The sequence below is a fragment of the Passer domesticus genome, chromosome 6 (assembly GCF_036417665.1).
Source record: "Passer domesticus isolate bPasDom1 chromosome 6, bPasDom1.hap1, whole genome shotgun sequence".
Classification (NCBI taxonomy): domain Eukaryota; kingdom Metazoa; phylum Chordata; class Aves; order Passeriformes; family Passeridae; genus Passer; species Passer domesticus.
In genome coordinates, this window is record NC_087479.1 from 36,113,996 (window position 1) to 36,141,610 (window position 27,615).

At 38.4% G+C, this 27,615-nt stretch overlaps 2 protein-coding genes across 7 annotated transcripts in view; one reads left to right on the top strand and one right to left on the bottom strand.

Annotated features, from left to right (window-relative positions):
• PTGR2 (prostaglandin reductase 2) lies at positions 1-13,808 on the top strand. 4 transcript variants are annotated; one of them, XR_010364654.1, is made up of 11 exons: positions 1-56; positions 4,855-4,923; positions 6,100-6,218; positions 7,243-7,434; positions 8,346-8,516; positions 9,512-9,721; positions 10,125-10,246; positions 11,457-11,544; positions 11,640-11,665; positions 12,277-12,316; positions 13,586-13,808. XR_010364654.1 is itself a non-coding variant. In XM_064424535.1 (10 exons), the coding sequence occupies exons 2-10, from the start codon at positions 4,887-4,889 to the stop codon at positions 13,648-13,650; spliced, it is 1,044 nt and encodes a 347-aa protein (XP_064280605.1). In that variant the 5' UTR covers positions 1-56; positions 4,855-4,886; the 3' UTR covers positions 13,651-13,808. The 4 variants fall into 4 exon arrangements, 3 of the variants coding, with proteins under 3 accessions (XP_064280605.1, XP_064280607.1, XP_064280606.1); XM_064424535.1 differs by lacking the exon at positions 11,640-11,665; XM_064424537.1 differs by lacking the exons at positions 1-56; positions 11,640-11,665 and adding an exon at positions 169-214.
• Positions 9,590-27,615, bottom strand: part of TMEM62 (transmembrane protein 62) — a 27,758-nt gene continuing 9,732 nt past the window's right edge. For all 3 annotated transcript variants that reach the window (XM_064424529.1, XM_064424530.1, XM_064424532.1), the window contains 6 exons: positions 26,840-26,999; positions 25,146-25,259; positions 24,117-24,201; positions 22,494-22,598; positions 21,621-21,739; positions 9,590-20,711 (listed from right to left, as the gene is read on the bottom strand). In XM_064424529.1, coding sequence (XP_064280599.1) covers positions 20,385-20,711; positions 21,621-21,739; positions 22,494-22,598; positions 24,117-24,201; positions 25,146-25,259; positions 26,840-26,999 — 910 coding nt within the window. In that variant the 3' untranslated portion in view covers positions 9,590-20,384. The remainder of the gene's footprint in view (positions 20,712-21,620; positions 21,740-22,493; positions 22,599-24,116; positions 24,202-25,145; positions 25,260-26,839; positions 27,000-27,615) is intronic.

Genomic DNA, 27,615 nt, shown 5'->3' on the forward strand with positions numbered 1-27,615 from the left:
GCGCGTGCGCGCGGGGCCGGGCCGGGCGGTCTCTGGGGCGCTCGGGTCGGCTCAAGGTGAGCGGGGCTGCGGGCTCTGAGGGGCGCAGCGCTGCCGGGGGCGAGCCGCGGTTCGGCCTGGGGCGCCGGTGCTTGGTAGAGCTCGTACTCTCCTGCCCAGGAGTCGTGTCCTCAGGGATTAGCACCTCCTCGCTGCGGGGCAGGTGGGGGCACAGGTGCGGAAGAGGCTGCTGGCATTGCCCGGTCCCCGGAACGCGAGCTGGAATCGAGCTGTGCTGAGCCCCTGACCAGAGCGCGTCCCGGGGCGGTGCGGCGTTGCTGAGGAGAGGAGCGGAGCGCACCGCAGCCCCGGAGCAGCCTGTAGGACTGAGCCCCTGCGCTGCCTCTGGGTTCTCTCTCCTGGGCTGCTGTGTCTGCGCCTTCCGAAAGTGGTAATGACTCCTCTGCAAGGCTCTCTGCAAGGGCCCTTCCACCTTTGGCAGCGCTGCTTTCTGACCTGGGCTTTGGGCACACCTGGGAACCTGGATAGTCACTGGGCTCTCTGAGACGGCTCTCACCTGGGAGCCTGCAAACTGCATTATAGGCTTCCCAAAAAACCCATCGGGTGATGCTCCTGCCATCCTGGGAGCAATCTGCATTCCTTATGTGAAATTCTGACAAGAAGAAATAGGCCTTCTTTATATAGAAGATACGGTATTTTAAACAGTTTTCTGCAACTCTAATGCAGTGCAACTACTTAGTGAGGAAAAAAAAAGTTCAAGATGTGGTACCTAAAAGCTTTTAGGTTTTTTTTTTGGCACCTGAATCTGAAAAAGTAAGGTTTATACAGTCCTATTGTATATTAATGAGTTTGCTTACTGGAACTTTTGATTTGTAGGTCAGTGAAATCTGATAAAAAGCTGAAAGATATTAAGCTTTTTGGGGGTATAAAAAAAGAGATGGCTGGATTAAGATCCTCCTACTATTGTTTTTCATTTGCTTCTTCCTTGGAGGAAAGATTGGAGCCTGCCCTCGACACTTATAGTGTGTCAGAAAATCTACATGAAGAAATGGGAGAGACTTCTCATCAGAGAATTCAGTGATGAGATATGGAATGTTAGGAAATCTAAATTTATTGGTTCAGTTCATGAAAGTATTTAGCTTTTTATGGCATGTATTTTTGTCCATTCATGACAGTCGGTATTGATTCTGGCTTGCCATTAATTAACATTCATCAAATGTTAATTTGTAATGTAAGAGCTCCTTAGTGGAGCTGGAGGAAACTTTGGTGCTTAATCCATTATGTTTGCTTTTCCATTTACCTCACCTTGTCAGTTACAGTTGTCTCTTCCTGTTTTTTTTCACTAATCATTCCCACCTCAGTTTGCTTGGTTGTCTCATTCATTGTTACCACTTTCTTTAGTTCTCTCTGCCCATTCTGTTTGGCTCTTCTCTGCTTTACTGGCCATTAAATTGCTATTCTTGTCATGTTTCTCTGTTCTTACTGATTCCTAGTCCCAGTTCTTCCCATCTTTTCTTCCTGTATGTTCCTCATTCAGAGTCATTCTTGAAATTTCTTTCCTTGAGTTTCCATTGAGGATCCTTGCTCCAGCCATTTTGACATCACAGTTTTAGAAAACTTCCAAATCTTTTTCTCTGTTTGGATTGCCTGCTTTCCTCCTTGCTGCCTGGGCCTGATGCAGGACTACCTGTTCTTCCTTTTGCTTTTTAACTAGACTCCATCTGGCATGGGCTTTAATGGCTTGGAAGCAGGTGACTTGTTCTGGGAAGAGTATAGGCAGCTGAAAACTGCCTTATGGGCAGTCACAGAAACAAGAAGTTCTGGGAACCAAGCCCAGGGCAAACAAACTGGAGCATTTTAACAATGAGGAATTTATTTAACTTTTTATAAAAGGAGTTGTCACATGTCTCTGAAACAGTGGGGAAAGAAAGGCAAGGGGAGACAGAGGTAAAACTGGGCTAAAACCTGCTTGAGACTCCCCTGAAGATGCTGCTGTTGTGCTGCTTAATGCTCCTGATGTACTTATGGGGTGGATCAGGTGATTGGCACAGCATGATGATGTTAAAACTTGGGATTTTTACTCTATTTGATTTAAAGAGTAAAACCAACTCAGATTGGTTTTGTTTGGAAAAGCTAAAAAATAATAGTTGTGTTGTCTTTTTAAAAAATAGTCAAAAACATCCTGCACACTGGCATTAAAAAGAATTGTGTATATGATACAAATCCCCTTTATTTCACTTTTTAAAGAAAATTAGTTCTCTTTTTCCAAAAGCTTTCCTCACTGTACAGTGCTAAAAGATGGTGCCTCTACTTATTTTCTTTAGTCACTTCCATATTGTTTGTAATGTGAGGAAAGTTTGATTCTTGTTGTGTTATGGTGTTACTGGGACCATTTGCTTGTGTAAGTTGCTGACTTCCACTGTAGGTGCAATCCTATTTAGAAGGAAATGTCCATCTGCAGTGTTGTATTTGCTGTGGCAGCTGTCACAGAATTAGTGACAATTCAGTTGCCAGTTTCACTTTTTGTCCACCCACTCACAGTGTTTGGAAGATCTTCAAATTGAATCAGTACACAGGCTCCTCAAACAAAAGCTGTGAAAACAAACTGGGAAATAAACAGTGCTTTTGTTCCTTCAAAATGTCAGGCATTCAAAGAAGTAGTCTAAACTTACATTGAATAATTTTTCTACTCACATCTATCTATGCTGCTCTGTATTGCTTTGTCTTCCTTTTAGTGTGTTAATATCTTGGATTTTTTTTTCTTTATGTAACTGGGTTTTTTCCCTCTGTATAATCATAGAAAGCAGATATTTCAGGAGTATGTTAGTCACAATAAAAATTATCTTCATCCTCACTTGATCATATTGGGGTTTTTTGTTTGCATAATACACATATTTAGTTTCAGGCTAACAAAAATGGAGTCAGCAGTTTTGACAGTGGACTGCTCTGTAGGGCATGAGCTGTACAGCAATTCTGCCTGCTCTGTGTGGTTTAAAACACAGCCTGAAACCCTCAGCCATGAGTAGGGATAGTATATATCGAGGTGATATATAGTGATGTGCCCAGATTTGATGTCAGGTGCTGTTGGTTTATATTCACTATGTTTGTAACTCGTTGTTTCTGCACAGAGCAGTTTGATTAGTGGTTGTAAACTTCAGCTGAGTTGCAAATGTGTGCAAATCATTTGCTAGAGTGGGCTTGTCCTTGTAAACTGCACTGGACACAGCTGACAGTTTATGAAATGCTCCTTGTATTAGCAGAAATTCTCAGATGCTAAATCAATTGCTCTGGGAATAACAGTTGTACTACTTGAATGTAATTTTGTTGGGCAGATGTTAACAGGAAAAAATTTAGTTTTGTTCTGAAAGATATTCTGTAAAATAAATACAGAGGCATGTGCCCATGATCACAGGGGAAGTCTATAGCTGAGCACTGAGCTGAACTTAACATCAGCCAAACTTTCTCTTAGGCCATCCTTCCCGTTAGGGTTTTAAGTTATTTATGTTCTAGAGGTTGTATCAGCTGTGTGGGTATAAAGATGGATTTCTATTTCACTTTTCAGTTCTTAAGTCCTTAATTTTCAATGCTTATTTTTGTTTATAAACAGTAAGTAGTAATTACATCAAAGTGTGGGGTTTTTTCCTTCTGTTGTAAGCTGTTCTACACTGTTCTGTCCAAAGAACTCTGCAGGCTACTTGTTTTTCAGCATTATGTGATGCTGTAAAGACACATTTGAAATTCATTCCTTGTAGCATCCTTAGATGTTGAAATACTGGAAAGAAATTCACTTTTTACTAACTTTTCCCAAATAAGAAGCTTTTCAAGTGCAAATACAATAAAATGTTAAAGCTTGATCTGTTTCTTTAACAAGATACTTGTGTTTTGAGTCCGCTGTGTGTTTTAGAGGGGAGGGATGGACAGGGATGTGCACCTTTTCTCCTATTAATTTTTTATCTGTTTTTCAGCATTCCAGACTATAGTTCTTGATGATTTGTGGTTGCTGTTATGTTCTGAACCTGTAGCAGTTCAGACAGAAGGTTCTGTATTTTGCAATGTTCAAAGAACAAAGATGTTGGATAAATGGTGATGATTTACTGTTTCTAGGCTCGTCTTTTAGATTTGCTCCAATTTGCTGTTCTTGTCAGCAAAATAAACACTGTGACAAAGATGTTAGATATTATGTTTCATTCCTGAATGTCCTTTGTTCATATGGAGGTTGGTTGTTTATGGCTCTTGGCTGAAAATAGTAGTCACATTTTTATTTTTTTTAGATCTGAAAGCATGTGAGATCATGTTTTTCTCCTGTTAAATCAGGGTAACTTCCTCGTAATAACTTTGGGTCTCACAGGTGCAAAATCACAGATTTGCAATCCTCTTTTAAAACTTGAAATTCAGGGAGAAATCTTTCTGTAGAACAGATTGAGTGATGATCTCATTCTTTCTCATCTCTGGCCACTGCTAATAGAAAGAATTGCTTTTTCTTACAAAACATCTTACACAACAATATCTTTTTGTACCTGCAGACTGCTATTCTGGTGTGCCTGCCTGCCTTTTCTTGAGTGGCACCCACAAGGAGCACGGTGCATTACAGTTTTCTTTCTTTCCAGCAGGTGCTACTGTGACATTGTATAAATCAGGGCTTTAATAAGATAAACAGGGAAACTCCTTATTCATGTTTGTTTATTTTATGCTTGAGGTTGGTTTATATGATTATTTATATCTTCCTTGGGCATAGATGCTGAAGTTGGGGAGGTCTGTATTTCATCCCCAGTTTCCAAATTACTGAGTACTTTGCCTCATATTTTTTCAAGGAAATTTATGTTTCAGGCCTTCAAACCACATTTTCTTTTGTAGAAATCCAGTGTGAAGTTGCTGCCAAAGCAGAGATGATTATACAAAGAGTAGTGCTGAATTCACGGCCTGGTATGTATTTCTCTCCACTAAAAAAGCAATGTGTTTGTTCTGATTGCCTAATGCTCCAGAATGGTGAGGGTAGAAACAGACACTAATTTGAGACATTAACATTTATACATCTTAATATTGTATGCAGCAATAAAGTTTATTTAAACTGCATTTATTTATATATAAATTTATCAATTCCCATTAATATAAATATATTTGTAATAAATTTGTCTGCATTTCTTAATAAATTTAAACTGTACTAATACAAATTTCTGTTAAATATATAACATATATTCAAACTGCATTTGTTTAGTCTGCAGATTTCTAAAATGTTGTATGAGGAAAAAAGGGTTAACATGTAATATAAGAGAAAACTCTTAAGTGTAGGGGCTGAAAGTGAAGAAAGATTAGGGCACATGACTTTTTAGTTCTCACATTTATTCTTTTTACATTGGGTAAGAGATGTCTAAAATATTCTGTTATTATTAATTTTTGTTTCCTTGTAGTAAATATTGAATCTTTTGCTCCTCTCATATTTCAAAGGGTTTGGTTTTTAAGTTTACACTGTTGAGGTTTTGTTTACTCTCTTGTTTACACATTTGCCTTGTTATGGATCAGCACAGTATTTTGAGGAGTGAGTTCATTAATCTGGTGTAGAAGACATTAAGTTTTGGAGGGAGTATTGTATGCTGCTTAATGCTAAGATAGTTTTAGGTGTTAAGAACTATAGTGTGCCCTTCAATTAAGTTTTTCAAATGGTACAACAGGAGCCTGCTCTAACTGTGCAGTCACTCTGACCTAAAGTAGGCAAGGCTGTCTGGCTGTCTCAGTGCTGCTGGTTCCAGTTGTCTGATTGATCTGCTGCATGTGGTACTAACCTGAGGATGAAGCCTCCAGTTCTGGGGCACTTGCCACAATTTTTTGGATGTTTTTGGGGAGGCTTAATGTAAGGAAGTCTCTGTGAAGGGATGCTCTTGCAGAATGTGCATGTGCAGAGGCTGCAGTCTGTGTTCCCTCAGTCTCACTTGAGTCAGAAGAGGCAAAAAGGTGAGAGTAGTTGGTTGTAGTTTTACACCTGAGTAAATATATAACCTAATTTATTCTAAAAAGGACTACCTTAAAAAAAGGCCTTACCCTATTGATTAGGGAAAGTTCTATATTGATTCATTTATTTGTTTAATTCTAATATAACTCTAGGTAAGAATGGAGTGCCGGTGGCTGAAAACTTCCGACTGGAGCAAAGTACGATAGCAGATACCGTCCAAGCGGGACAAGTGCGTGTTAAAACTCTCTATCTCTCAGTGGACCCCTACATGGTAGGTGATGGACTTAGAGCTAAGCCAGAAATTGTTCTTTTAAGTACCTTCAACTCTGTACCTGTCATGATGTTTAACACCAAAGTTACCAATTACAGAACAAATAAATATCTGGTGTGACATAGTAATTGTATTCATTCTGATGGAGTTATATTGGGAAGGAATTTGGCATTAATATACTTGGGATATATATATAGGAATATGACTTTACTGGACCAGGAAGAGACTGTAAGCCATTACAGATTTTGTTTGTATCAGTTTTTTCTGAACTTGACCTTTTCTGTACTTTTTTTCTCCATCATGCAAAATTACAGAAATCATGTGGTTGGGAGAATTGTGGGTTGAAATGGAAGTGAAGGTAGAAGAAGAACCAGACAGATACAGTCTGTAAAAGTTTGCTGTAAAGAGAGTTCTGATCATTTATTCCCCTCCATAGATGGTGATAGTAGAAAAAAAACTAGTCTAGATTTCAAGAAGGTAGATTTAGCTTGAGAATTAAGGAAAAGTTTAAGAATTTTGAAATACTGGCTGTAGCTACATGGGAAACTTCAAAGAAACTACATCCCATTTCAAGATGTTTCGTTAAACAGATCTGTGTCAGGGATGGTCTACATATATTTGACTGTTCTTCAGTGCACAGGCATAGACTAAATGACTTGTGGGCATTCTTTTTCAATTCTGCATTTCAAGGATTCCTTCAGTTGAGGAATGGCATTTGTAGGGTTCTCATCAGACCCAAGCCAGTCATTGTCAGTTGTGCTGGTGCCTTTGAGCCAACTGTAGATGTGGTTGGCTTTGGTAACACTGCTGGAGGAGATAAGGTTGGTCCATCCTCCTTTTGTACTGAGCAAACAAGGGGAAAGAGGGATCTAAGAAAAGATTATGAATACTTGGAGCTTATTGTGAAATTTTTGAGTAGCCCTTTGTGTTTGAAGTTCTAAACCCATCTTCATCCCCCACTCAACTTGAACTGATAAACAAGTTGTGTTCCACCAGAGCCTTTCATTAAAGCCTTGTGTTCCAGCGCTGCCGAATGAATGAGGACACGGGCTCGGATTACCTGCAGCCCTGGCAGCTCTCTGAAGTTGCTGATGGTGGGGGCATTGGGGTAGTGGAGGAGAGCCAGCACCATAACCTCGCTAAAGGAGACTTCGTCACCTCCTTCACTTGGCCCTGGCAGACAGCAGCAATTCTTGATGGAGACTCTCTACAAAAGGTAATAGAAATGTAAAGCCCAGGTTGTGACTGTTTTTTTTACTAAGCCCTTTCCCCCCACCCCCCCCCCAAACCTCTTTGTTCCCTAAATAGCTGCTAATGACACTATTTTTTTGAGCAAAAGGAATATTACCTATTGAAGCAATCAGTTCTCAAAGGGCAGATCAACTCATAGTTGCCAAGATTTATATGAATTTTTTTTTGTAACAATTTTGCTGGTTAATAGACAGGCCAGTATTATTTTAATAGTTGTTAAAAAATAAAAATCCCTGAAGCTGCTCCAATAAATAATTCTCTTAATTATTTTAATTCTAATAGATCTTCTTGTTCATGAGAGTGTAAGACATGCAAGACTTCAGGTATATCTAATTTATTTTTCTAACTTATGTTAGTAAAAGCTTTTACCTCAGGTTTTACATTCACATAACAAAGGGTATTCAATACTAAGTTAAAAGTGGAGAGGATTCAGTGCATTAGGGCTATTGTGTTGATTTTTCTCTCATGACAGAAAATTATTGTAGTTTGAGAATTTCTACTTTCCAATAAACTCCTTCCTTTAGGACTCTGTTACTGATCTGCAAATACCATATTTGATAAAACGGTGCATTGTTATCCTTTTATGTTAGCATAGGGATAGTTCACCATTGTTGGAAACTTATCTCCCAACTGCTTTTAAACACTTCCATAATTTAAGTTTTTGTGGGTTACTTTGTTTAAAAAGTTTTTCTGAAACCACAGAGACATAACGTTTTTGTACGGACTTGTTTTTAGAATAGAGCTAGAGATAGCCCATCCCTACCAGTTTTAACTTGCCTCATAAATATCCTGTACTAGTTTTTTACCCTCAGGCAATCAAAGAGCAAAACCTCACCTTAGAAACAAATGACCTCCTACCTACTTTCTGTTCCCTAGCTGGCACCACAGCTTGTAAATGGACGCCTTTCCTACTTTCTGGGTGCAGCTGGCATCACGGGACTGACAGCCCTGTTGGGAATCAGGGAGAAGGGACACGTGGCCGCGGGTGCAAACCAGACCATGGTGGTGAGCGGAGCGGCCGGTGCCTGCGGCTCTTTGGCCGGCCAGGTAGGTGCAGGCTCAGGGCATGCAAACATACTCTGTTAGCAAGTTTTGTCTTCTGAAACATGCTGGTTATTAAATATACAGATAAAATCTTCGTAAACGTGAGCAGGTATAATCCCGTGGGAATGGCCAGTTTCACAGATTTAGCACACACTCTCACTGTGAAAGACTTGACATGTGAAACTCAAGTTTCATGAAATAGGGAGAGGAGAACACAGATGGTGGTGATTACTTGTTGCTAGCACAAGTAAAATAGATGGTGTGTATATACATGTATTTATTATACATTTATATGGTAGCCTGCCATCCCAGCACTGTGTTGACTGGAAACTTTAATTTTTTTTCTCTCTTGGAAAACAGTAATGTGGTAAACCCTTTGTGCTGTGTTCCATGACATCTTTTGTATTTTGAGATTTGCAGTCCTTTTATCCTCCTCTGCTTTGTGGAACCTGTTTGGAGAGTGTATGTGCATATCTACAAAAATCTCTCTCTCTGTGTATGTATATGTATAGATATATATATATACAAAAAAATCGATATTAAGCAAACTTTAGACCTAATAAAGAGAAGCTATGAAGAAATAATGCATGAGCAAATCTATGAAGGTTGTATTTAAAGAAATTATTGTCTAATTTTTGTTTCCTTTTATTAGTTATGGTATTTGGCAGATGGCAGTTCTCTACTGTATTTGGTTCTCCAGTACTGGCAGTCATTGTTGATTCCACAAACATAGTCTTCTGCAGTCAGTGGGTTTGAAAAGATGGCAAATTTTGATTGTACCTGCCCCGTGCGTAGTTGTGAGGAGGGAGTGACAAGAAGCAGTTGTGCCGTATGAGATGGGATTGTTTGCTGCCTGGGGTTTAGTGGGATGGGAATACCTGTAACACCCCTTAGGACACCCTTTCTTCCACTGCTACTTTTATGCATATGAATTATCTAATTTGTCTTTGGGGTTTTTGGTTGATTTGTTTGGTTTTTTTTTAACTGTGTGCCTGCAGATTGGCCGTCTGGAGGGCTGCTCTAGAGTGGTGGGGATTGCTGGCACAGATGAAAAGTGCTCCATTTTGGTCCAAGAAATGGGATTTGATGCTGCTATCAATTACAAGAAGGGGGATGTGGCAAAACAGCTACGTGATGTCTGCCCAGATGGTGTGGATGTTTACTTTGACAATGTTGGTGGAGACATCAGTGATACAGTTATAAGTCAGGTGATTATTCCAGCTGCCAAGTTTATTCTAGTCATTCTCCATTGTCCAGCTTTCAATTGATTCATACTGGAGTCCAGCCTGTAATACAACACAGCTTTAATACTTCCACAGCTTTCGACTTCAGGTGCTGATTCTGGGGGCCCACATTAAGATAACATCTTCCTATATTCCTTCTATTTAGTGCCTTTTAAAATTACACAAGGCTGTATAGCAGTTATTTTCCCACTACTGCCTTGCATTTTTACCTGTTTTAATGTCATAGATTGAATGGGACTGCATGCAATTCTCCCATCTTATAGGAAATGTGCCTAGTGAAATTTTTGCAATAACATCTATTGCATCTGAAAAATTTAGTTTCTGAGGCCGAGTAATGCCATTTTTCTCACTTTGTTGTCCCAAACAGATGAATCAGAACAGCCATATCATCCTGTGTGGACAGATTTCGCAGTATAACAAAGATGTGCCTTATCCCCCTCCACTGCCTCCTGACATAGAAAAAATACAGAAAGAAAGGAACATCACAAGGTACATTTCTCCTCCAGAACTTGTGACCAGGTTCCAGGTAGATTGTTCCTATGGTGTTTGTAGTGTGCAACCTGCAGTAGCTACTTGTAATTGGAATAGAATGTTGCCATGCCTAAAAAGGCAAATAGAATTGTTGTATCAGTAGATCCTTTCCCTTATATTTGTCTTTATCAGCATAAAAAAATGGGAAAGGATGTTTTTATATAGAGTCATAGATGTCAGTTGTTACATTTTGTTTGAGGTTGCTTGATTCAGTCCTTTAATCCCTGACAATTCTTTAGTACGAGGGAAGGTGTTGCCATAGTTCTGTTCTCAGATGCTTTGCAAAGTGCCTTCTCTCAAAATGTTGTAGTTCTGTCATAAGGATGCAGCTGATGCTGATTTTATTGAAATTACATTTTTAGTATTTGGGGGTTTATTAGATAATGGAACTGTAGGTGTGACAGATATATATGGGTAGAACATTTTTATTATGTTCTGACTCTGGGAATTGCTAAATTTCCCCTTAGGGTTCAGATGGAGCTAAGGCAAAGATGAGGAGGAGAGTCTTAGATTTTTCAGTCATTGCATTGCAGGACATTTGGGAGACTTGATTTCTGTGCAAATCAATTGATCTTGTCTAATTAAAATCTTTCCTTGTCCTTGTTACTGTTGTCTGCCCTTCTAAAAAATGAATATAATTATTGAAATATACCGTGCATAGTAGAATGCAGTGGAGAGTTTAGTCAGTATATCCCTACAAGTAATTATAATTTTTTATGGTAATTTCAATTTCTCAGTTGCTATGGAAGGCCGTGACAGCAGGATATGCAGAATTGTGGGGAACCTGGAAGTTAAGTTATTCTCACCATCTGGTTGCAGGTTCACTAATTATTCTCCCTACCACTGAAAAAAAGAAAAAATAAAAGGCAACAAATAATGGGAATTTGCTCACATTTTATGGATATTTGCTTATTCTGATGATACTACTTTAACTATTGATTTTTATTACTCTTTTCTCTGATACTTGAAGAAAATTTCCTAAGACTGGTGTTCCTGTCCAGCTCCCACTGCAGGAATTGTCACAACAAACTGGCAAGGCCCTGAGCTACATTTCTTTATAATTTGTGCTCATAACCCTTCTTTCAACAAGGCTGTTTTCTGATTTTAAAGATTTTCAAGGACATTGATCGAAGTTTCTTAAACCAAAGCTCATTCTTTTCTTTCACAGGGAAAGATTCTTGGTGTTGAACTACATGGACAAACAAGAAGCTAGTGTATTACAGCTCTGCCAGTGGATCCAGGAGGGTAAACTGAAGGTGAGAACTTGTAGGTTTAATCTATGGCCTTTGATACTGTCTCCTACTACAAGAGGACTAATTTCTTTGTCTCTGGCTCTCTTACTGTGCCTCAGGATTGAACAGACCTTTTAAAAAAAGTGTAAGTATAACTGAAAGCTTATTAGGTAGTGCTGTTTTAAAAGGTACTTGCTGAGAATGGTGTGACTGTAGTATAACTGACTTCTCTGATTACATGTTTTAACTGTTTATTATTCTTTATTTCACCATAGGGTGCAAGTGCTTTTTTACTTAAAGATTCAGACTCTCAAAAATACTTACTTTCAATTACCTGATGAGCTAAGTGTCCTGAATGCTTTTGAGGCTCTTGTTGGAAATTTTACTTCAAGCTTTATAATCACCATTTATTACTTTGTAATGGATATATGCTTAACTGTGCCTTCCCTGTGAGGTCTGTCTGAATTAGTTTTTGCTTCTTCAAGTGATCAGTAATCTTCCTGGGAAAATACCAAGACATTCAGTTTTGGTAGGGGCAGGAATCTGATTGAAGAGTTAACCCACCTGCAAATTTATCAGAAAATGTTCACACCTCTCTTGAAGAAAGAATCTGGTCCAAACAGAGCTCTGTCCATTGTAGCAAGAGAAGTCTTTAGATTTTGGTGGTTTCTGTGGCAGTTTCTTGGCATGTTTCTAAGAAATGTGGAATGCTGCTCTTGTTTGAGGAAAACTGAAAGGATTTGTTTGCATTGACAGGTCAGAGAGACCGTGGTAGAAGGCTTAGCAAACATCGGTGGTAAGATATTCACATCATTTCTGAAGAGTAATGGCCTGATTATATGCAATGACATTAGAGGTTAACTACCTCCTTTGTTTCCTTTGTCAATTTAGATGTTTGTATTTTATCAAAAACATTATTTTTGTTATAATGATTTTTTCACTAATTATTGAAATAGTCTTTAAGAGAATTATTGTATATTTTAAATAATTTAATATAAATTTAGATTTTGTTGTTGTTGTTGTTTTAGTACTGAGGGGAATTTATTCTTAGACTGCTGTCTTAGCAACTGGTAATAATCATCCAGATCTTAGATGTTTAAAGTGCTGCCCCTTTCTTTGAACTTGTGTGTAAGGAAATGCTTTTTAAAAATCCTTTATACTTTAAAAATGCAGTATCTAACAGAGGTTGTTGTTGGATTTGCTAACAAAAAAAAAATGAAAAATATACAGAAGAAAGGGCAAAGCATCTTACTAAAGAAAGTAAAAATTATTTTCTTTTAATAGAACAAAATGTTCTGTAGTCTGTTCAAAGTATCTGTAACAAAGGAAATAAAAAAATGAAGGGGGTCTGGTGACATGAGCCATGTGATGTGTTGTAAAAATGTGTCCCCTTAAGGAAGAGGGAAGAGTGTGATTTAGTCCCTTTAGCCATTAGTCCCACAAGTTTGAAAACTAGTGGAATTAAGTGATAACTAAATCTCATAGATTTAAATTTATTCTAGTCATTGCTAATTCCTCCTTACTGGTATACATATGTGTTTTGAAGTAACTTGGTCAGATATATCAGTCATATATCATACTTTCATACTTTGTTTACTCAAAGACATATTCTTTTGTACCAGCTTCTCCCACTATTGTACAATATTTAGAAAGCTTTTCTTTCACAAACATTTGTGTGACCCACAGCCTTTGTGAGCTGTGCATTCATGCCTTGTCTTTCCTGTTTGTGTGACATATCACAAAAGCAGCAAATGTAATCTTTAACTTGTATAGGGTCAAACAGTTGCTTACAGATTTTTTTTTTAAATTATTACACAAAGCTGCCCTTAGCAGTTTATTACAGGCTAGGTTTTTTGGTTTGTGGTTTTTTTGGTGTTTTTTTTTTTTTTAATCCCCTTCTTAATTTAGTACATCATTAAGGATAAATATGGTTAGGTCCAAAGTAGTATCTCTCCTTTTTGGGGAGCTGCTTAATACATTTTCTTCTACCATTTTTGGTTTCATTGTTAGAAGCTACTTGGCTTGTACTGCTTAATATTAACTTATTTCATTATTTTTCTTAAAGCTGCTTTCCAGTCCATGATGAATGGAGGCAATATTGGAAAACAGATCGTCTTAATTTCGAAGTAAAAGTCAATGGTTTGAGAAAAATAATTGCATTCTGCCTCTAACAGTGGACAAGATTTTACTTAATACTAATTTCCATTTCTTTAATAAACCATTAAGTTGTTCTGTATGTACTGAAAGCAGAGATTTTGGGATGCTAATAAATTAAATTGAACTAGAAACAGCAATGCAATAGTTTGTACTTGAAATGAATAATATGTTCTTGACGTGATTTTGACAGTTGCCACCTACACTTGCAAATATTTAATGGGTGTGGTTTAAAAGAACATCCTGTGTTGTCCCAAGCACAGGCTCGTCACCTGGTTGGTGTGTGACAGCACTTCACACATCAAGGTGAGAAATTCCTATTTCTTTATTGTACTCTGTGCAAACTAGGAAATTAATTAGGGGGCAACCCACAAAAGTCTGCCTCACCACCATGAAAACTTTACACTACTTGCACATTTTAGCAAACAAAACCATCAGCATTCATTGCTTGCAATTGATACAGCTTTTTCATTAATTAGTACTCAGACCCTTATTTGCCAGCTATATCTCTTGCTTCTCATGCTAATTATTCCTCATGTGCACTTCTTCCCCCCCATTCCATTTGGGGATCTGTTTTAACTTGGTGGTCAGGGGGTCGGTAGTTTTGATCTTCCCTGCAGGATTACCTTTTCTCTAGTTACTGCTCAGTCCTGCTGACTTCACTCCAAGGGCTCTCATCCAGACAGCCCATTTATTTTGGGACTGTGTTCCCTTTTCCTTAAAACAATGGTTCAGCCATGCCTACAAGTTTCACTGTGCAATTGCTTAATTATAACTGCCTAGCTATAGGTACTGATTAACAGCAAAAAGCCTGCAGAGTTTGATTCAAATCTCGAGGAAGTAAATATCACAATATTTGCTGAAGAGCTATTCCAGAGCGAGCTCATCTCTAGCACCATGAGTTGACACACTTTCCATGAGTAATTGTCCTCTAGACAGTTATTTTTCACAACTGGAGCAAAATATGATAAAATTATAATATTCCCAGCACTATTATTTTTATAGGAATTGCTTAGTAATCCACGCAAGTCACTAGTCTATTAAGAGCTGTGATGTGAGGGGTGATTCAGAGTGAGATCATGCTGAGATACTGATTCCTTACCATAATAAAGACAGCTTGATTGCAGTAGCAGTCCGGGAGTTAGGTAAGCTGTGGAGGGCAGTACAGGCTCTAGCAGCATTAATCAAAATGGCTTTAAGACAAAAAGATAGGGACAGTCAAAGTAAACCTCACCCTGATAACCCCAGTGTTTACTATTCTCACAGAAGTATTCCTGTATTGTGAATCCTGGTTCATGTCAACTCTTAAGAATAAAAAGCCATAAGGAGAAGATTCTTTAAATTAAATGCCATCAGTTATAAAAACTGGGTTTTTTTAATCTTTCCTAATTTCCAATTTCCTAAGTCCTGATTTCTTAATATTTGTAATAGTGTGGCTCTTCAGCTATTATATATTTTGTACTGCGAGAGGTGTCATTTAACAAAGGGTGATAAATAGCTGGTAAGAAAAATCCAGTATGCTTTGGAGGTTGCTTCTCATAGTAATTAGTCCACATGCCCAGTCTTTCACTTCTTTTGGGTTGGTGGGTTTAGTGAGTTAGTGGTTGTGATCTCCCATGTCAGAATTACCTTTATCCAGTCAGAGCCAGTTTCAGCACAGTTGCTGAGTTGTCTTCATTAGTTTCTTCCTTATCTTGGGAATTCTTCCAGATGTCCTTGTGGCCAATAAAGTCTGCATTCTTTGTATCCTCTGTCAGTAGTACATTCTTCCCAAGCTTTGCTAACCTCCCACTATGCCTGAGATCAAGCATGTCAAGCCCTAAACTTTGAAGCCAACAAGTACTTTAACTCCTGGGCATCACTTAGAGATTGCTTATTAGCTGCTACCTGCTTTGTGGATTGTATCTTCTTTCTTGTTAATTAGGCTTGAAAATATATAAATATCAAATAACATCCCTTTTTAAGAGAACTTTTACATATTTCACATTTTACAACAATAAGGCAAGACCATGTTTCATAACCCCCTCCTGATTCCCTGTAACTCTGGGCGAATGGTTAATTATTTCTGTCTCTTGAGATGTCAACATCGTAATAAGTCTCTTCCCTTTTTATCTCATTGTCTTAGTTTCCCTTTATTGCATTCCATGTTTTTTAGGTCAAGCTGTTCTCCTTTTCCCAAAAACAGACCCATGCATCTGTTTCTTATCTCCACCAACACAGCTGGTGGTGTTCCTCAAACAGGGTTCAGTACCTGCAGTGCAAAGCCAGTATCTGGCCCAGAGCCAAAATACTTGGTTTATTTAATATTTTGCACCAAGATGGGTGCTAGGTAGTAATTCCAAAACCAGCTTGGAATGCATGCATTTGCCTCACTCTCTATCTCATAATATTAATTTTTACTCATAATTGGCTGGCATCACATTTGCTAACTAAGTCTGCTTGTGCATAACTGCTTATCTTTTGAGTCAGTGGGTTTCTTGAGTCCCTGGTTATGATCTCACGCTTCCAAAATTACTTTTTCACCTTTCTGAGCCAAAGCAGTTCACCATCTTGTTTACCTTCTTGATTTAAGATGGTCTCCTTAGAAGCTGTTGGCTGGGGTTCTTGTTTCTTTGTTCCTCTACTGATCTCTTTAGGTCGTCTTGACTTTCTGGTATAATCCAGCAATTTTTCCATGTACATGGAACAGCAGCTCCTGTAACACACAGAGCACTGGCACAACTTCTAGGAAACAAGTACAGCTTTTTATTCAAAAAGGATGTTAAGGGAAGAGTCATACAAACACTGACTAATAGTCACTCATGCTTAATTGCTGATGCCTATGACAAAATTCCTAATGCGCATGTGCAAATCTTGATGCAGTTCATTATATTATCATTTACACAGACAAGTTTTCTGGGAGGGGTGTCTCTGAGTATTACAGTAATCAAAGGTTGTTCTAAGTTACATTTTCCTTCTATCACCTATCAAGTTACTATTTAACCTTATATTCTATTACAGTTTCTGCTTGAGCCTCTTTGAAAAATTGTTTGTTAACTAAATAAGGATTTCTAGTATTCTCTTCCTGGGGCCTTTTCATATAGCATTCTGTTCCTGAGGACTCTTCACTGCTCCATTACTCCAGCCCCCATTGTTATGGTTTCAAAACTGACCTACAGCTGCTAGGGGCTTTTTGTGAACTTTTATGCATTTCCATCTTCATGTGACATCATGACCACAGTAAGGAAGTTCAGCTACAATCTTTATAAGTAAGCATTTGCAAAGGGTAATAAAATGTAAACGGTTTGGGCAGCGACACTTTTTATTCTAATTTTTGATGAAGCCAATCTTCTGCTTTGTAACTATTATCTTATGCATTCCCATTTCCATCTGATCTCCCTTTGGATCTTGAAGTATTGCTGTTGTCTGCCCTATATTTAATTTTCTTCCCTTCTGCTTTCTTCCCTTTCATTTTCATCCCTTTCCTGTTTTTTGGTTTGTTTGTTGGTTTGGTTTTGGTGTTTTTTTTTTTGTGTTTGGTTTTTTTTTGTTCATTTTGTTTCTTGTCCTCCTTTTTGTCTTGTTCATTGAAAATAGAAAAACATGGTATTTTTCATAAGAGCACCTATTAGGGTTTAGTGCTAAGCTGTACAGTTAAATGTCAGGATTTCATGCAAAATGTCACCAACACCGTGAAAAGACCTTTCCAGCCCAGATGTAAGTATTTGTTACTGCAGTTTATAGTAGCTGTTGTTACAAAAGTGAAGAGACCTGAGGCAGATCCCTTTCAAATAGCTTAATCTCTTCATTCAATATTTTAATGCATTGATTGTGGAAGAAGAAAGTGCAGGATTACTTAGTCCTGTTTCTAACATTGCTCTTCTCTTTTGCTGTACTAACCTTCTCTTTACTGGCTTCTCTTCACAGTAAGAAATATTTATATAATCCATAAATAGATTACCAGGGGAGAAAAGATCACAGATCGCATTATCCCACAACTAGAAATGGTAGCAGCAGCTGGAATAAGCTTCAAACTGAGAAAATACTTAGTGAGACAACTCAGAACTCTTTAGGAAAAGCAAAGAAGGAAGCAGAAATGAGACATGATGTTTTAGGCACACTAACACAGAATTTTGCAACGAGAAGTATAGATTCAAAGTAGTAAGATAAAAAGTAGTGAAATTCAGTTTTGCTACTGTTCTCTGGTGCGGGTAAGTGATGATAAGAGTGCTGTATGTGCAACAGACTCTATTCTCTGCAAGATAGCCAGGAGGAACCAAGAAACAAGGCTCCAGCAAGGAGAAGTGAGAAAAAGATTACTCCATAAATCTGCAAAATGAGTGCAAAGCAGAGGAGGATGGCTCTATAAATCCAGTAAACAAGGAGACAACACAGGAACAACTGCCTGATAAGGCCAAAGAAGTTTGCTTGACTTTTATGCTAACATTTAGTCATTAGCATAGTGAAATATAATCCCATCAGCCACTTTCCCCTAGAGCATGGGTGGCAAAATAAGAGTAGTGTGCCTTTAAATGAAGGCAAGAAAATGTACAGGCAATGCCTGCAGGGGGAATGCTGTTGTTCCAGGGGTTGGGATATATAAAAGCAGGTACAGACACTGCAGGTGTGCCAGCTCTGTCACCCGCTCTGCACACACAGGAAATGCACCTCTCAACTCTGTGTCCATGGGCTTCTTGCACAGCTGGTGAGGGAACCCATAGCTGGGACAGCAGGCGTTTTGGTGACACAGCCACAGAGCCGGATCGTCCTGCTGTCCCAGCAGCAGCAAATCTGGTGGGACAGGTCTCCAGTGTGCGCCGACCCCTTGATCAGCAACCTCGGTGAATCCTCTCCAGCACTGGGGTGCTGCAGTGCCCCAGAGAGGTGTTTGAGGAAGCCAAAGGGGGTTATGTGGCAGCTTTCCTAGATGCCCAGAATTTTCTGGATTGGTAAGTGCACTTTTGTTCCTCTTTCTTCTTAAAAAAAATAAAATTCAGCCTCCACACAAGCCATGTATGAACGCTCAGTGTGGGCTTGATCAATCAGTGGGTTCAAGTGTGTGCAGTGCAGAGACTATTGGAGAGGCCAGCCTAAGGATAAAACTATTGGGTAACAATATATTTAACAATGGGAACAAGTCAAAAGATATGAAGTATATTATTGCCACTTCTTGTGCTCTCTAATCACATAAAAGTAATTTAATTGTGAAATGTCACTTTATTATCAATTTTTCAGTATTGTATCTCACAAATAAATTTTGCGCCATCTCTGATTTTCTAACAGCTTTGCAGAACAAACTTGTGTAGCAACAAATTACATTCTTTATTCTCTTAACAGTGTATTTAACTCATGTAAATGGGTGCTCTTTCTTTTTCCTATTACACTGAAGACATTACATTATCATTAGTATTACATTACTATTTTCCTGTATCACTGAAGAACAGAAATTAAGGAATTGGAAAACTGTCATCTGTTCGAAATAACAGAAGTCCTTGTTGTAGTCAATATTTTCTTCCAATTTATTTTACTGTGTTCTACTACAGTCACTGCTGTTTTTTCCCAAGGAACCATAAATAAATTAGCCCTCTTTTTCCTTGAGAAGCCATAAATAAGTTACTGTAAAATTACCTAAAGTGTTTTAGATGTTCTGCTCACAGCTGGTCTTTTGTGAAGCAACGCAGTGTTCTTTACAGATCAAAGCACCTCAGCTTTCTTGGCTCTGGATCTTTGCATTCTTCATTATTGTAACTGAATGTTCTACAATTTTTGAACTTAGAAAAAATGAAAACAAAGAAATGAGTTTTCTTAGGTCACTCTTTGGTGCATTTGGCTGACACCCAGAAACACAGCTGAGACCCAGAAAAACAGAAATTACAGATTTTATAGCATCATACCATAATATTCCTACAGCCTCTCCCATCCTGAGGACATTGTCTCCATTCTTTGCTTTGAAGCTGAAAACCCCAGCACCACTGATAATTCACAGTCCTTTTACCAGTCATGGGTGGGAGGACTGGCAGCCTCAGTAGTGGAAAATGAAACTCCTTCCTTGCAGAGAGTGAGCCTGGTTGGTTAGCCAACACTCCCAGGGCAAGAGCTATAGGCCACAGTTCAGGTAAACATGAACACAAACACACAGACATTTTACAGCCTCTAATCTGCTTGTATACAGCATTATGAACTGAAAACATGTATGGGCATAGGACTGTGATTGTGAAGGCCACTACAGTGCCTTTGTAATCACTATTACTTCATAAAGACATCTGGTATAATCTTGTAAAAACACAAGTCACCCCTGAAATAAAAATCAAAGAATCACAAATCCAGAAGCTCATCAAGTCCTATTTTGCAGCATTATAAAAATCAATAATTAATTAAAAGTATTTTTCTATTCACAGTAGTAATAGGCAAATATTTCCTTTTGTGAGCCATATGGACACATTAACTCTGTATCACTAAAAAAACTTCACTGATGATATTATTTCACAGTTGACTGTATTGATGTATAATGCATAACTGTATTATATAACATGTATTATACAGTATGTTGTATAATACAAGGAAAGTGTGTTTAACATATTGTACATTTACTATTTAATACAGTTCTGTAGCAGTGCAGGTGCAGCTTTGGGTCTTACCACCTAATGGTTGGCGTGTATGGAATGCCAGCATCACCAAATGATAAGGTTGTACCTTGACAGTTTTTAAGACAGACTTTGGAGTACTTATACTCAGGAGCTTTGACAGTTTTTTATCTCTGTTATGTAAGTTCTGAGCTCTGATGATTTCAGTGTCCAGGTTTTATAAATGAGAGCTGCGGTCAGTACCACCAGCCACGTTCTCATTGGGGAGAGGAAGAAGGCCAAGGTGCCGTATGTTCGCTGCAGGAAGTAGCAGGAATAGACCTGCCAGGCCAGCAGCAGGGCCATTGCCAGGTGAACAAGCACAGCCACGAGGCGTCGGGCGTGACGGAAGTGGGAACGGAAGCTGTGGCCCTGGCATCGCAGCAGCAGGCACCAGCACAGATAGGCCATCAATGGCAGGTTGAAAAACATCAGCTGAAAGGAAAAGCAGAGAAAAATAAGACAATGAGCAAGCCAAGGCTTCTGGGTAACATCTATGAAGGCTTAAAAACATGCACAGATAAAGCTGTCCCATTCTAAGGGCTGAGTACAATTCCCAGAGATGGAATCTCAGAATGCACCTCCACGACTTTGCAGCTGATAAAGCTCGGCTGCCTGGGCCTGAGTCCCAGGCCAAGCATTCCTGCCCATTCCCTTGCAGTCAGAGGCACTAACACACAGTTGGCATTTCCTGGAACTGATTCAGGGAGCCGGACTTGGCAAAAAACTAACATGGCAAAACCAGACGGACTGTATGTATGTCAGCTTAACTCTGACCCAGCCCACTGTGGTGTCACACGGGTACAAGGGAGACACCATGAAGAAGGAGGCAATGCTGGTTTGGTCCTCTGTCTTAAATGCCAAGGAATGACACTTTGTCTTTCACATTAATGGGGAAACAGCTCCTGGGAAAACTGGACTCATGTGTGCTTAGAGAGTGACACCTACTGATCTGAAGGGTTATTAAGGCTGCAAGGGCTGCCCTGGCCACTCAGTTTTTTGCTTAATTACATTGTGTGAGCCAAGGGCAAACCCAGAAAATGTATAGAAAATTTAGAGTTAGAAATCTGTAGAGACAGCCTCTAATACAGATATCCAGGGAATCCAAAGCAACATCATTTTATTACGGAAAAAGAGAAGTTTGTGAAAATAATGCACAACCTCCTTCCTTTCTTTAAATCTGCAGAAAGGTAAGAAAGACTTCTTGTAGTCAGGCATGGTCACTAATCACTCTACTTCCAAGACTTCTTTCTTTATAAAAATATTTTTAAAATAATGGAAAAAAGCCCCTGAGAAAAAAAAAAAACAACACTGTTTTTTAGCCTTTAGTTTATAAATACTCACCTGTAAAATCCCAACGACAAATGTCATACTACCCTGTAAGAAGGAGCCACCAACAAACACCCCAAAGGAAAAACAGGCCCCCATCTGGCCATCTATCAGTTCACCTACAAACCACGGTCCTGCAAGAGAGGAAACCAAACATCACCGTCAGGAAACACAACAGAGACACAGCCCTTTCCCACATGGCCCTTTGTACCCTGAGACTTCCCTATTCCTTGTCCAGAGTAATCAGCCTCATGTTTTCATATTCAGCAAACAGCAGTATGGTGTGAAAATACCACAGTATGACAGGGGGCTGTGGCATGCAATGAAAATGCTTTTGAATTAGTTTCATCTCTGTGACAATTTTCAACACCACATATAATGTATCTTCCTTATGAGAGAGGTGAAAAGGGTAGCTTTTTCCCAGAATTACAGTAAGATATATGAAAAATGTGGTCACAAACAATTCCAGCCTGGCTCAGCACAGAAATTAAAATAGGCAGGTTACTCGGTGTTGTGCATACTACACAGACTAACAAGAAAATAGCTATTTCAGTAACATGTTATCAGAGGAGAGCAAGCTCAGATTGTTAGCTCTGATGCTAACAATCAAAAAATAAGTGAAAACCAAACGGAATTTTAAAATATTCACTTTGCTTTCAGAGTAATTTAACAATCTAAGTGTTTAATTAATTCAGGGCTTCTAAGTTAGGCTCTTAGAAATAAACCTTTAGTCTCTTTGGACATTAACTTTTAAAGTTCCACATAGATTTTGTAACTTAAGTAGATTTTCCCCATTCTCCAAGATGTCATAATTCTTAATTTTCATCAGGATCTAATGTGTAATTTCAAAATACTAATTTATGTCCTCCGATACTCTATGCTACTTACCCAGAATGGTGTATAAATTCAAAACCAGAATTGAGTAATAGAAGGTGTTTGTTTTACTGAAGACATGAAGAGAATATGAAGTCAGAGTAAGTAATCCCGGCTTTTCTAAACAGAGACAACATTAAAGAAAAATACACTTAATTCAGTTTGCAACATCTCCCCAGATATATATGTATGTATAATACTGGTCTTTCTGAAACAAATCTGCACGCTATTTACTCATTCTTTTAAATAAGGAGTATGAAATAATATTTGGTATGTCTACAGAAAAATGCAGAGGATGCATTACTATTACTGTGATAAGTGAAAGTAAAGAACCAATAAATATAAAAATCTATATTAAAAACAGCAGAGGAACCTGCCATTCTAAAGGAATACACTTACTGTATGTAAATAATACTGAACGACCATTCTATACCCAGAAAATGAAGTTAGCTAGAATGAAAAACATGGAGAAAGTATGTATTAAATTAAAAGTAAGAGAATCAAAACAGTAACTCTGCAAACCCAGAAAGGTGGGTCAGCATGGACTAGATTAATTGGATTTCCTTTGATTAAATCTACTTTAGTGAGATCTGATAGCAACTCAAAATTAAGGCTAGGCATTAAAATGACATTATTCTGACAAGTGTGTGGTGTTAGCAGAAAAAAATAGTAGTAGCTTTCTAACTGAAGCAGACAATTCACAGATCATGCCTTCCTAAAAAGTTAGCTTGTAGACTTACACATATTATGTGGTCTTCTCACAAAGGATTAACCCCTAGAGGGCAAGCTTCACCTTTGGAAATCAACAGCTCTAACAAACTTGTTCACTAAGTTGTCAAACATTTACATGGACCTAGCTGACCACACAGTCAGTTTTTTTTAATATTTAGCTACTGAGTTCCACAAAGGCAACTGAAAATCTGTTTCTTTTCTATGCAAGCAGTTGCTGTAGTTACCTCAGGATGCTACACAATTAGGAGTATAAAGGAAGGGACAAACACTGACATGAATAGGAAGGGAGGTGGCTTCCAGAAAAACCTCATTAGTAAGGTGTGGTTCAAATGATTGTTTAAAGGATAAACGTCATGAGCTTAATAGAAATAATTTTCATTTACTAAATGGATCATAAACAAAATATCAAGTTATGACACAAGTGGCCTTAATATTATTTTGTGAAAGACCCAATCCTGTTCACGTTCTTTGCAAAAGTTAACAAATACTGTCTTTGCAAAAGGAAATCTGTTTCTCCACTTACGCGAGAGAGAATTTGACAATTGTAGTGAAACAAGCACACATATAGAAAATACAAACAAAGCATTCCTTTCCCTATGTATTGGATTCTTCAGTGAGAAAATTAAAATGAAACCTTGGACTTCAATCAACTTAATTTTTTGTTTAAACAAAGACACCTGCTCAAGTTTCTAGTTTACTTTCTTGATATATTGGAGGTTTTCCAGGTTCCCTTGAAAGTGAAACAGCAGCTTCTGAGATACCAATCAAACCCCACAGAAGCAAATGTAAAATGCATGTAGTGATTAAGAGCACAGTTACTTACATATTGTTAGCACACAGGTCAACAGTAAAAAGTTTAGGAGAAAACAGAACTACTAAAAACCACAGGCAAACATTAGTTGATACCTTTGAGTGCTGGCTTTTGGAGGTGTCGGAAAACAACAAGCAAGGTAATCTGAATCAGCACAGTCAGTCCAAAGAGCACTCGAGCCTGAAAAAACAGTTTTGACTATAAGCCAGCCCTGGAATAATTGCAGCCTTGGAGCATGCCTTATGGATACTGATAGAATGGTACCAAGATTCTATTTGAAACACATATTCAAAGCTTGTTGGTATCATTAAACTGAAGAGTAAAAAAGGAAACTTAAGAGTTTCTAAGTTCTAGGATTTGTATTGTACTGACTTGAATTCTGCTGAATGTCTGAAAGCAATAAACCTGAATCTTTAAAAAAGAGAGTTTGTAAACACATCCATTGAAAAAGTGTAGTTACACTTGCAAGGCAATACATTGTCTGAGCACTGTTCTGAGGAAAAATGCAGTTCAAGACATGGTGTAGAATGTGACTGATTAACAAAACTAAGATAATAATTACAGTCATGTGGACTTTCTTATGTAGTTCTAGAAATGCACCCAGACTACTAAGACATGACATCCTTCTTTTCATGTACTGAGCTGTAACACATCTGGATATGACCTGAAACTTACTAAAGTCAATGGGGATTTTGCCCTTCACTGCCCTTCACGCTAGTTATAATGTCAGCAGCTGACAGTGAGAATATTTGCAGCATTCTTTCCAGAAAACATATTTCAACAGTTCACAGTGAATTTTTCTTCAGTTTAATGTTTCCTTTTTCTACTCTCTCCAGTAGCTCTTTTTCCATTTCTTGTTTGTACAAAATGCGTGTACACTTATGACCAAAAATGGATAATTGGGACTAAATCCAGGATGTCAACTGTTTGTATAAACCATTGTTGCACATTTGTGGTTGAAGTGTGCAACTTGAGAAACTTTAAATGTTTTGGAATTCCAAGAGTCATATCTGGAAAAAGTAAACTGCATTAAAGTCTACAAATTCCTTCAGGAATTACGAAAATGCCTACTGTAGATTGGGAAACCAACATGCAGTAACAGCTGTTTTGCTGAAAGTACTTACTAGAACATAGTGGTCAGTGAGAAGAATAACAGATGACCAAAAGTCAAATCTAAGAGAGAGGTTTTCTTCCATACCAAATAAATGGCCCCGTGTGCCAATTCTTCCTGACGCATCCTAGGTTGACATAAAATGAGAGCAATTACATAGCAGTGGTACAAAAAACTGTCTAGTTAAAGTTCCTAATTATCACTGCATCTTTTCTAGAAAGACACAATTGATGTGTGCTTCTCTGGCATACTGCTGTATTAAATTCTACCTACAAAGGATTACTTACAATTCTGCAGTTTCACGTAAATTGATGATTATAAAATCATAATCTGAAAGTGCTACATATGAAGAAGAGCCTGTCAGAGATTCACCAACTTACGGAAGACTGTAACTGTTTACTGCCCCCTCTCACAATTGTTTTCTGGAAGTTCAATTCTAGGTAATAGCCCATATTAAAATATTTTGAAATTTTGTTGTGCTTTATTTCTGGTGTATTGCCATAAACCCATATAGATAAACAAACATTTGCTTATTGTCATTTATTCAACAGTTTCAGCACGGTGTTCCAGATCTGGCCTGGATAGCACTCAGTAGAGCAGGATAGTGACTTGTCTTGGCTGGTGATGCCTTTGTGGATGCACCCTGGCATCCAGTAGATTTTCTCTTCTGCACCCCACACTGTTCATTCACACTGAGCTTGTGGTCCACCAGGACACTGAAGTCCCTTTTCACAGAGCTGCTCCCCAGCCAGGCAGATCACAGCCTGTGCTGCACTCCTGGATTATGTTTTCCTGAGTGCAAGTCCCTACACATTTCCTTTATGAACCTCATAATATTCTTCTTGGCCCACAATCTGCCCTTGGTTAATCTGTGTTGGCTCTTCCCAGTCATGTGCTTCATCTCACTTGAGAAAGCCCCCCACAAGGATTTATTGCCTAATTCTCCCAGGGACTGAAATAAGACTAATGGGCCTGTAATTTCCTGGACCTCCCTTAAGCCCTTCTTATAAACAGGAGAGTCATTAGCCTTCTGCCAGTCTTCTGGGATGCCCCTTGATCTACACAACCTCTCCAAGACTATGGAGAGTGGTCTCACAAAGATGTCAACCAGGTCTCTTAACACTCTGGAGTGGAAACAGTCACGCCCATTAATCTGTAGGATCAAGCTCCTGTGCCAGGTCTTACTCCAACTTTTCCTTCATTTACAGTGGGTCTCTGTTTGCATCAACCTTGATCCTTGTTCCCAAAGCCTGAGGCCCAACACTGCTAGTACAGACAGAGGTGAAGAAAGTGTTGAGAACCTCTGCCTTTTCAGAGCTGCTGGTGACTAATTCACCTCTGCTGTTTAACACCTGGCCAGTATTTTCCTTCTGTTTCTGCTTGTTGTTTATACACCTTTAAAACCCTTTCTTGTAATTTTTGACATCTCTGGCCAATTTCAATTCAAGTTCGCACTTCTGTCATGCCTTATTTTACTTCTTATGAAAAATAATATTTCTTTCTTTATCCTAGCAGCTTAATGAATATTTTGGTGCTTAGCAGTCAATATTTATTCCTTTAGTAAATCCTCTGGGTTTTGTAATCAGACAAATATGAAAGCAAGTCTGTTGTCATGTAATTTGTTCCTAGTTATGTGAAGCAGGAGGGTGATAGAGAAACCAGACAAGAAAAAAAAATTAATACAAAGAATGCCAACAGGTACCTTACCTGGACAGTTACATCTATGTGATGGAACCCTTCACTGTAGTTTTGTGGGCTCCACTTCAGCACATAGAGAGGACCAGACACCTGATGTGCATTTCCCAGGTGAACTCCATCTATGTAGACTTTGACAGAGATAATGACAGAAGGAGAGAATGCCAGAATTCTAAGGAGTAAATAAAGAGCAGAAGAAACAGATTTGTTACTGGACTTGCAGGTATGTCATTACTTCCTTAAGAAAAAGTCCCTAATGGTTAAGCTGCCTTGTAGATTTAGAAATAAAAACAGTGAAATATCTGTAGGCTAATGGTAATATGATAGGTCTTTCCTACAGTTAAAAAAAAACGTAGTTCTGTCTGGCACTACACAGAAGAACAGGATAGAAAACTGGCTGTGGAACAGACAGAAAGGTGGCAGAAGTTTTAAGACCCTGCCAGAAATAATTTTAGAACTTTCGCTTCAAAACATTTGCTAACACAAGTGGGATGCATCCTCCAGCACACATAGACACATAACCAAAGACTGGCAGACAGCTTCAGAAAAAATTGCCACGCTCCCTCTCTCTAAAGTCAGCTTTGGTTACATAAAGTTCATTTAGGGGAAATAACTGCATAAATAAAACAAACATGAATTACTACTACACAATCTTTTTATCACAGATATGATACAAAGCAAGCTCTCTAAAACAATCTTCCAGAGAAAAATGAATTCTGAGATCAGTGGACACACATTTAAAAAAAAAAAAGGTGTTGTGTATATAATTAAATATTGTGAAATTAAGA

Coding starts and splice junctions, on each gene's coding strand:
- PTGR2 (XM_064424535.1), top strand. CDS start 4,887: ATGATTATACAAAGAGTAGTGCTGAATTCACGGCCTG. Junction 7,435..8,345: donor ATGGAGACTCTCTACAAAAG/GTAATAGAAATG, acceptor TCTGTTCCCTAG/CTGGCACCACAGCTTGTAAA. Junction 10,247..11,456: donor AAAGAAAGGAACATCACAAG/GTACATTTCTCC, acceptor TTTCTTTCACAG/GGAAAGATTCTTGGTGTTGA.